This window comes from Furipterus horrens, unplaced genomic scaffold, assembly GCF_987537825.1.
Source record: "Furipterus horrens unplaced genomic scaffold, mFurHor1.1.pri manual_scaffold_10, whole genome shotgun sequence".
Classification (NCBI taxonomy): Eukaryota; Metazoa; Chordata; class Mammalia; order Chiroptera; family Furipteridae; genus Furipterus; species Furipterus horrens.
In genome coordinates this window covers 89,162,847-89,172,763 of record NW_028327180.1, presented here as the reverse complement: position 1 = coordinate 89,172,763, position 9,917 = coordinate 89,162,847, and the positions used below count along the sequence as shown (strand labels likewise).

General features: G+C 53.3%; 1 protein-coding gene across 3 annotated transcripts in view; it reads left to right on the top strand.

The window, feature by feature from the left end:
- The first annotated feature begins 6,879 nt into the window (after positions 1–6,879).
- Positions 6,880–9,917, top strand: part of EBF1 (EBF transcription factor 1) — a 377,408-nt gene continuing 374,370 nt past the window's right edge. For all 3 annotated transcript variants that reach the window (XM_090288505.1, XM_090288504.1, XM_090288503.1), the window contains exons 1-2: positions 6,880–7,037; positions 9,232–9,388. In XM_090288505.1, the coding sequence (XP_090144631.1) occupies positions 6,904–7,037; positions 9,232–9,388 (291 nt within the window). In that variant the 5' untranslated portion in view covers positions 6,880–6,903. The remainder of the gene's footprint in view (positions 7,038–9,231; positions 9,389–9,917) is intronic.

The following is a 9,917-nucleotide window of genomic DNA, read 5'->3' as shown; positions in this document are numbered from 1 at the left end:
CCCGGAGCCGAGATGGGAGCTAACCTGCGGCCACCGGGTGGTGGTGGTTGTGGTGTCCCACCCCCAGTAGGCCGATCCTGCTACCTGCAGGCGGAAGGAGTAGCAGTTTCGACGCCGGCCCTTGGACAATCAGTCTGAGCCCTAGCTGCGCCTTGCCTTTGACCTGACCCGAGATTTTAGGGACTTCTTTGCTGCATTTCACATGCACACATGGACACACGCGAATCACAAGAATCACGTGTGAGCTGAGGCTCACCCACAAGTGTACAATACTTTTGCACGCACACGTATTTCTGCACATGCACACCCCCTCACATAAGCAAGACGTGTGACATATGCACACACTATACATATGCACACAGGTACTCACGCTTGTGTGCAACAATCCTTCTCAAGCACACGCCCACACATGCACCTAAGGGCGCGCTGTCACTCACGGGCACAAGCTCGTACTGCATGGGCACAAAAATATGCAGCCACCCTTCTATCATACAAGGATATATACACATTCAGATCACACGCATATCGCATCTCGGTAGCTAATAAAGACTTCCAGGCGGTGAGCGGTGCGTAAATATCCAGTGAATCGTGACCTGGGTAACTCAAGCTTCTGTGCTAAAAGCTCCGCATCTGTTTTCCCACTTCCTCACAAGCAAACAGGCCTACTCCTCTCCCCCTTACCCTCCAAATTTTCGATGGCCTCAGTTTCTTGCATATGGGTGTGCATTATTGAAGGAATGCTAATTCCAAATAGCCTGTAGGGTCCTTCTCCCACCCTGGAACCTCGTTCAGCCAAGAGGGCAAGCGAGGGCCCTTCCCTGATCATTTTCTAATCGTGCGGTTTAGAGGACTGTGGAGAAGGGCCAGGGTGAGGTATGGTAGCGCCCTGCAATAGCCTCTGATTGGGAGAGCCTTTCCGGCGAAGCCCCCAACCGTATTCTCTCCGCTCGGAATAACTTTAGCTTTTAGCTACTTATGGTCATGCCAAGGCCATATGGTCTTCTTCCACTAAAGCACATCCGCAGATGTCCAGATTTCTGCCCTCTGAGGGGTGTTGCAGGCATCCCCGCAAAGTCTTTGTGTTTATTTCAATTAGGCGACTTTGCCTGCTCCTGGAGCTCTAAGACGTCAGCTAGGAGTGGGAGAAGCAGAGGACGGGAGTCCACATAGCCAACGTGGCAGAGCCAGGGCTGTAGCCGACAGGACCCTGGCGCGCCTTCTCCCGGGAGGCCAGGAGGGGGTCATGCCTCTGTATCTGATCGCAAGGATCGGCATCCAGTTCTCTAATTAGGACATTACGGGACCCTTTCCCCTCCTCTCTCCTGTCTTCTGCCCGCCCTCAGGAGGCAACTTGCACTCAAACTCCTTTGTAATCGGGATACCCAGGGGCTTGAGAGCTGAAGAGATCTATGAGTGTTGGGGGGCAAGCACCAGGCGGATAGGTGCAGCAGCTGAGCGAGCGGTTTGGAGCCAAGGTTCAGGGCACAGGTTCTGCAGTAATTTTGACGCCGCGGCTTTATTAGCAGTGTGGTCCTGAACAGGTTGATTGATTTCAATCATAGGGCATCAGTTTCCTCACCTGTAAAACGAGAGTGATCTTACTGCCTACTTGGTCTGTTGTGGGCATTCAGTGAGTTTAATGCCCGTAAAGCCTTCAACAAATGAGCTCTATTATTATCTGGGGACCACCCAGGGGAAACCCCGAGGGAGTCAGCAGGCTCGTTCGGGTAAAAGTTTGTTTGAACCTCGTGCCCCAAGCCCTTGTCCTAGGCAGATTAAGAGCTCCCAAGCCTCCATGGTGTTGCATGCCTGAGCTCTACCTCTTAGCTGCCTGTGGGTAACGTTGCCACTTCCTGGGTCCCGGTTTCCCTGTCTGTACTACAAGGAGAGGGGCGTTCCCAGGGGCTGGAAGTGTCGGTCAGACAGGGTGAGCGAACGGGAACTTCTCTGCAGCGCTGGGGGTCGAAAACTGGGATCAGGTCGGGAAAATGCCCCTTTTCCTTTGCCACTTGCCAGAGATGGCTGAGAGTTAAGCGGAAGAACAGGCAGATTTCCGGTGCAGCCTGTCCCTGGTTCCCTGAAGGCAGCGGGTAGAGAGGTCTTGGAGGGCAGGGGCAGTGGCAGGGTTTTGCTCGCAGGCCACAGGACCCTGTTGCTCTGTCATCCCGCGGGGGTGTCTGGGTGCGGCTCAGGGGCCCCTGTGGAGCTGCGCCGTTTTCACGTCCTCACTTTCCCAAGGCTTCCCAGCTGCCACCTACTTCTATCCCGCTCCTCCTGCGGGCAGCGCCTTGGCATCTGCCCAGCCCCAGCCGGGACCCCGGGCTGCCAGTCGACGCGTTGGGAACCGGCAGCTTGCAGAGGAACTTTGCGCCTTTGGCCTTCATCACTCCCATCTTTCCCTTTGCCTTCTCAGCTTTGAAAGAGGCGTGTTTCCTCCGGTCACACTCTCGGCGATCTCTGTCTAGCGGCAAAAGGAAGGGGACATTTCCCCGGAATCGGCGGCCCCTTCAGGGGGCGCGTCTTTCATAAGGGAAACAGAGATGGAGGGAATTTTCTAAGTAAGAGCTCTCAGGTCTGGCCTCCTGGTGGCAGACGAGCAGAGAAGATCCGTCTTTCCAGGGGATGTCCCTGCCTGTCCTAGTTCGGCTGCATTTACCTTGCCTCTCTCTGCTCCTTGGGAGTGCGGGTGTTTCCACCTGCTCCCACCCCCGTAGGTTTCCGAGTGGACTGATGCCCTTCAGCAAAGGGAATTGATTTCTTTGTGACTTAAGAAGGTTGGGATAGCCAAGAGGGAGAAGGTTTCAAAGTTCGGAGTGGAGGGTGTTAGTGGCTTGCTTCCTGGGCCTGAGAGCTTCTTTCAGTCAGGAAACCGAGGGTGGGCAGCCCTGTCTACTGTTTGGAACAGCTGCGAGGGAGAGGCTCACTTCCACCATGGAAGAAACTCTGAGAAGCTCAGCTGGAGACTTAACTCCAGGGGGAAATATCAAGCCTTTCTAATTGCTCCTTCCATATGTAAACCCATTTTGCTGTATACTTTTCTAACGCACACAACCCCCCCCCTACACTTTCTTCCTCCTTAATTCTGTAGATCTGGACAGGACCTGAAAATCTGCAAGTCTATCCCACCCTCCCATATGATTAGGCTGATGAGTGGGGTTGGGGATTTCTGTTACAAACTACCCTAAAGTCATATCACAGATATAGCAGTCTAGGCAAGGCTATACATTCAGTATCTCTCTTCACTGGAGATGTGACTATAATGTCAAGAGGATGAAACCAGCCTCAGTACATACTTTATAGCCCCCCCTCCCCCACAGGTATGCTGTGCCTTCTGGAGACGGTGATAACCTTATATCTGGGAAGACTGAGAAGTGCTGAAGGGATTTTTTCAAAGTTTAAAATTGGAGTTGCAAATTCAATATTCATTAGAGGAAGTTCACCAAAAGCTAGGGCTCTGCTGGCCTGTGTGTTGTCCCTCTCTGTTTTCTACCTTCTCTTTAGTTTCTTTTTCACTTAAACATTTAATTATTGAGCAAGAAAGGTTAAAAGCACAAGGACACCAGAAGAAAAGCTATGGACACACTTTGCTTGATTAAAATAAGGGACACTCACCATCCTAGGTGGGGTATCTGCTGCCCCCACGCAGTGAAAGTGCATCTGTCTTAGCAAAAGATTCCTGCCCCCTTTAATTTCCTCCCCTTCTATGGCCTGGCAGATGTGGAGAGTGCTCCCTCTTACTTAGTTCTTGGAGATTACTAGCTCTGGGGCAGGAATTGGGCTGCCAAAAGCTTCTTTCTCTGGACCAATATCTCTTTTGAATCAGTTGGCTTCAAGCCCCTTAACAAATACATCCTTTGCAGAGTGCTACTATATTCTCCTTCACCACCCACTCATCCCCCCAAAATCCATCTGTTGTGCCTCGCACTGATCCTGGTCGTTAGAGTGGCTGGATCTCTCCTTTCTTGAGCACCTTTGCCACCTCTCTTTGGCAGCGATCTTGTCTCCCATTGTGTATACCCTCTGACTGGGGTCCAACTTGGAGTCCTGAATACTGTTTACTGCAGAGCAAAATAGAGGCTCAGGCAACTAAGGAGAGGGAGGCCTGGGTCTTATGCCATGGCTATCTGGGACTCAGTGATAGGATGGTGGCCTTTGCTTCCTGGTTCCCTTCCCTTGAAGGATCCCCTCAGAGCATTCAGGGGAAGAGATGGGCTCTTTGAGGACCTTTGGGCCTTGAACTTGGTTAAGCTTATTGCTTTGGGAAGTTTCCAGCAGGCCCAGTTTCAGCTGTGCATTTAAATTCTATAGAGATGGAGAAGGTCCAACTTCCTGTTTCTCCTCCCCACAAACCTATAATCCTTCAATTCTCCGCATCAACATTTCCCTCTTGAGCACCTACTGTGTGCCAGGAACTCTGATGCTGTGGGAATCCTGGTGGATTAGAGAGATCTCTTCAGGAGTGTCTTGGAAGAGTTGGTGTTGTAAATGGTTCAGATTAAATGGTATGAGAGCTGGGAGGCTTTGTGCATAAGAGATAAAACAGTGTTTGGGCACAGTGGCGGTGTGGAGGCCTGGAACACCATCTAGTTTGGGAATCAGGAAGTGGCTCCCACTTTCCCACTCTCCAAGAGTACAAAGCATAACTGTTGTCTGTCGCCATTCCATTCAACATGGGCATGTGTACTTTTCCATCACTGACCCCATGAGCTTCCTAAATCAAAGGGCCAAGCAAGGCTAGCAGAAAGGGGACCTGGATTTCTGGCAAAGAATTTCCCCGAAGGAGTCCTTAGCAGATTTGGCTGCAGTCAGGGAGTTCCTTTGAGGGCAATGAAACAGAAGTTCACCATGTGCTTATTAGAAGTTACAACCTGCTAAAAAATGATGGGGCACATTACCTAGAAACATCTAGCTATTTCCTTTGCCAGCCACAAGCATATATGCCAAAGGTTTGAGGTAGGAGACCATTTCTTCTCCCCTCCCTCCCTTCCTTTCTTCCTTTTCTCCTCGATCTCTCGACACACGGCAGGGGCTGAAGTTGGAGAGGGTTTCTTCAAACCCCCCTCTTCCTCCATTTTAACAGAAAGAATGATGATGAGAGAAACCCTACACCAAATAAACAATGAATCAAAAATGTTGTTGTTGCTTTGGTAGTTACTCTAAAAGAAAACTACTTTGGGGGATGGGGTGAAGGGCTGGGGATCGAATCTGAGTCAGTTTTAAAACGCATCCTGACACAGCTCCAAGGAGCTCATTCCACCGTTTACATATTCGCGGATTACTCGAGAGAGGTGAGCATTTGAGGACAGCGCCTCTAACGCCTACAGCCTCAAGACTAGCGGCCAAGTTAGAGCGTTTCAGAGGCCAGACTAGGGGCAGAGACCGAGTCCCCCACACCCCTTCCAGCGTGAAAGCAGGGCCCTCCGCGAGCTCCCAGCCCCGACCTCCAGCACCCATTTTCCACCCCCCGACTCTCTCCTCAAAGCGAAGAGGTGGGCACCTGGGACGCGCGTCCTGCTTTTTCTGCCTGGGATCTCCCGTCTCCTCCACTTTTGCCCCCGACGTCCCAACATCCCAGAACAGCCGAGCAGGACGCGGTGTCGGCCCCAGGAAGGGGCAGCCTGTGCGCCTCGAGAGCGCTCAGGGCGCGGGCGAGGATGCTAAACAGACCGCGACGGCAGGAAGCGGACCCCAGCTCAAATCCTTACGAAGAATCTCTCCCTCCCCTTCCTCTGTCCCCTTCTCCAGCCCGGCTCTGCCCTGCTCAGCCTCGCTTCTCCCCAGCTCAACGCCGGAGCTCAGCGATCCTTCGCTCGCCACTTTGCGAGGAACTTTGGCCGGTCCCCCAGAGTCACCGGGAGAGGGATGTTAATGAGGGAGCGTGTCCCCGCACTGCGAGCCCGCAGGCTTCTGAGCTGCGATTGGCTGCGGCTAGGCGGAAGAATGACGTTATGCAAATGATGAGGCGGGTCTACGAGGAGCGGGTCCCGCCTCCTCCCTTTGGGGTTAGTGTGCCTGTGTTTAGCTCTGGGGAGAGTCAAACTGGATTCCATAGGGAAAGCCTGCAAATCACTTCTGTTTTAGCAAGGAGAAAACAGAATTTCCATCCAGCAGGGTCCACCCCTCTCTTTCTCCCTCTCCTCTCCTTCTCTCTTTCTCTCTCTCTCCCTCCCCCCCCTTCCTCTTTCCCTCTCTCTCCCCCCTTCCCCCCACCCCAGTCTCCCTCTCTGGTGTATCTGTCTACGGCAACCAGCGTCCTCATCTACACGCACTGAAGGAAAGAAACATCTTTGGTTGGGAGAGAAGGAGGAAAAAAAAGAGAGGAAAAAAACTTGCCTGGTTGTGGAAAATGACACTTGAAGTAGCAAAGCCGGCAGCGCAAGTTGAGTCTATTGTTTCTTAAATTGCCATCAGGGCTTTTTTTTTTTTTTCTTCCTGCTTCTTCAAGTGAAGGGTACCTCTGCAAAAGGAAACTCCAGCCCCTCCTGCCCTCCACCGGCCTGTGATCATTACAAAAAAAAAAAAAAAAAAAAAAAAAAAAAAGAGCAAAAAAAAAAAAAAAAGCAAAAAAAAAAAAAGCACCCAAACCAAAAATTAACCAACCAACCAAACAACCCCCAACAGCCAAGCATACATCTCATTTTTTTTATTTTGGTCTTTTCGTTGGATTTTCCCTTCTTTTTTTTCTCTCTTTTTTTTCGGGTTATCGCTCAGGTTTGAGCGACAGTTTACATTTTTTAAAAAAAATTTGCTTTCTAGCCCGCCTTGATCTTCTAGCGCGAGTTCATCGTCTCAAAAAAAAAAAAAAAAAATCTCTGGCTGGCGTTTTTCTTTCCTTTTTTTTTTTTTTTTTTTTTTAAATATTTTCAAGGGGGAGGAGATTTTCCACAAGAAAAGGTTGTTTTCATGTTTGGGATTCAGGAAAGCATCCAACGGAGTGGAAGCAGCATGAAGGAAGAGCCGCTGGGCAGCGGCATGAACGCGGTGCGGACGTGGATGCAGGGCGCCGGGGTGCTGGACGCCAACACGGCGGCGCAGAGGTGGGTACCGCTCGGGGACCGCGGCCGGGGAGGCGAGCGGCGAGCTGTGAGCAGAGGAGCCGGGAGGCAGCGGCGGCGGCGAGCGCCGCGGGGCCTGGCCGCGCTCCTCGGTCGGCCGCTCCGCTCTGCTCGCCTCTGGGGCTCCGCGCTCCCCGGCCGCACTGCCATAGTCGCCTGCGGCCGGAGGGCCGAGAGCTCCCTGCGAGGAGCCCACGCTTTGCCGGCACTTTCCCCTGCCTGGTCTGTGACTGTTTTCATTTTGTTTTAAGCCAGAAGAGGCGAGAGGCGTCTCACTAGCATGATGTTAGATATCTGTTTTTATGACTGCTCTTTCTTTTCTGGCTGGCTTTCCCCTTTCCTTCCTTCCTCTTTTCTTTTCTTTTATCTCCTGCTTTCCTTTCTTTCTCCTTTCTTTCCTTCGTTCTTCTTTTCCTTCCTCCTCCCCTTTTTCTTTCTTCCCTCCTTTTAAAACTTTCTCTTCTCCACTCCTTTTCTCCCTTCCTCTCTTCCTTTTCTTCCTCCCTCCTTCCTTCCTTTCTCCCTTATTTTCTTCCTTCCTTCTTCCTTCCGCCCTTATTTTCTTCCTTCCTTCTTCCTTCGTCCCTTATTTTCTTCCTTCTTCCTTCCTCCCTTATTTTCTTCCTTCCTTCTTCTTTCATTTCCTTCGCTCTCTTCCCTTCCCTCTTCCCTTTCTTCTTTCCTTCCTCTGCTTCACTCCTCCCTCTTCTTTCTCCTTCCTTTACCCCATTTTTCTCCTTTTCTTTCTCCATTTCACCCCAGAATCTTCTCTTATTTCTCCTATCTGGTTCTCCCTCCCTCTCTCTCTCTTTTAGCTCTCAGTTTTTCTCGGTCCACTACGGAGCACAGCAACTCCCAACTTTAATTCTGACATCTCCTAAAAGTCTTCCCCACCCTCTGTCTCCCTGGTCCCCTTCTACTCGCTCTCCCGCTGTCAGCTGCTGGGATGCTAGACTGTGTTGCCTGGAGGTACTGCCCTTGGAGATTGACCGGGGGAACTTTCCGGGACACCCTCACCACTCTTTCTGGGGACTCCAGGTCCCAAGTGAGAAATGGCCTCCTCCCCCACCACACACACACACACCCGGGCCACCAGCTGGGCTTGGGGGAGTGGGAGATCTCGAGGTCCCAGGCCTTATCGGACTCAGAGAGGGCGGAAGGGGAAGAAGGAAGATGACTAATTACATCATCCTTATTTTCTCTGGGCTGCGGACAAGTGTCCCTAACACTGTTTCCATCCCCACTGAGTACAAAGATGGGGGTGGTAGGTAGTGAGAGTGAGTTGGGTAACTGGGCTTGAAGTGAAAGTGTGTGTGACACGTGTGTGTGAGTGCGTGCGCTTGTGTAGGGCAGGTCGGGCTGTCAGTGGCCGCCGCCCTGTGCCCCTGGCAGCCCAGCCTGTAGCCTCGGGTGGGAGCGCTCAGCCCGCAGCCCTGGTCCATAGGATTTCGGAATGAGTGTGCGGATTTCTGCGGAACCGCAAAAGTTTGTCAGGACAGGTCTTTAATACACACACATACACACACACCTCAGTTCCCCTTCCCACAGCGACCACCCCTGACAGCTCTGAGTTGCACCGTTAGATTTCCTTTTCTCCATATGCTTGGGGGTGGGGGGCGGTGCGCGGGAGAGAATGTGGCATCCCGAGGCCGGCCACCGCGGCTGGCTGGGGCTCATGAGGTTTCCTGGAGGATGGTTGCAGCAGCGAGAAGCTGAGCATGTTCCCCATCTGTTCTCACCAGTCCACGGAGCTGAGACGGAAGATTCCAGGGGGTAGCGGGTACCAATTCCCACGCCCCCTCCCTCTAAGTTGTCAATGAACCGTTTTATTCCGCGAACGCGGGTTCACCTTCTCCAGGGCCACTTTCCTTTCTCCCCACGCAGCGCGCGTCAGGTCGGAGTAAATGCTTACAGTATTTTACCTCCTGCGCAAAACCCAAACAGAACTTTCGCAGCGCTTCTGCGAGTTCGGGGGGCGCGCCCTGGGCTCCGCGTGGAGGACAGGACACGCGAGAACACGCAAATCCCGTCGTCGGGTGGGCCCGGGGCGCCTGAGCCGGCGTGGAGGGTGTCCACTGGGTGATGGAGAGGGAGAGGAGGCGCGTGTGTACGGGGTGACAAGGGGTCGCGGGTCTGTGTCCCACTAAGCCGTCTAACTGTGCGTCTTTGGCCGCAGCGGGGTGGGTCTGGCCCGGGCTCACTTTGAGAAGCAGCCGCCTTCCAATCTGAGGAAATCCAACTTCTTCCACTTCGTCCTGGCCCTCTACGACAGACAGGGCCAGCCCGTGGAGATCGAGAGGACAGCCTTTGTGGGGTTCGTGGAAAAGGAAAAAGTAAGTGGGCACAGCGCCACTGCCCCTCGCCCCCGGCAAGGGAGCAGGCCCAGGCGCCTTGGGAGGTGCGCTTCTCCGCCAGTGCAAAGCATCCATAACACATTCCTGCGCGGGGTCCCCCAAACCACTTCCCGTCCTGGGCGAACCCTGGCTCCTTGTCCATGAGGTTTTGCTCCAAAGAGTTTGTGCGGAGCCCCCAGAGCTGGAGAGAGTCGAACCGAGCTTCGCACTCCAGAGTCAAGGGCGCCCAGGATGAACCTGCCCTCGGCCGCAAGACCAAGCGCGGCTCCTGCCTCTGCTGGCCCAGGCCCGAGCCCCTAGGGGATGGGGATCGCCTACACGCGCCCCACGGAATTTTCTGGAAGGGAAGAGGGAGCAGTAAGGGTCGGGTTATTTTTTGGGGGGGGGTGCGGCAGAGGGATCACAGTTGGCCGCAATTTCTGCTCCTCTCGGGCCTGTCTGGCTCCCCGGCCAGGGGCCCGGATGGGAAAGTTGCCTCGAAGTCGGTCCACGAGCTCACGCCGACCTC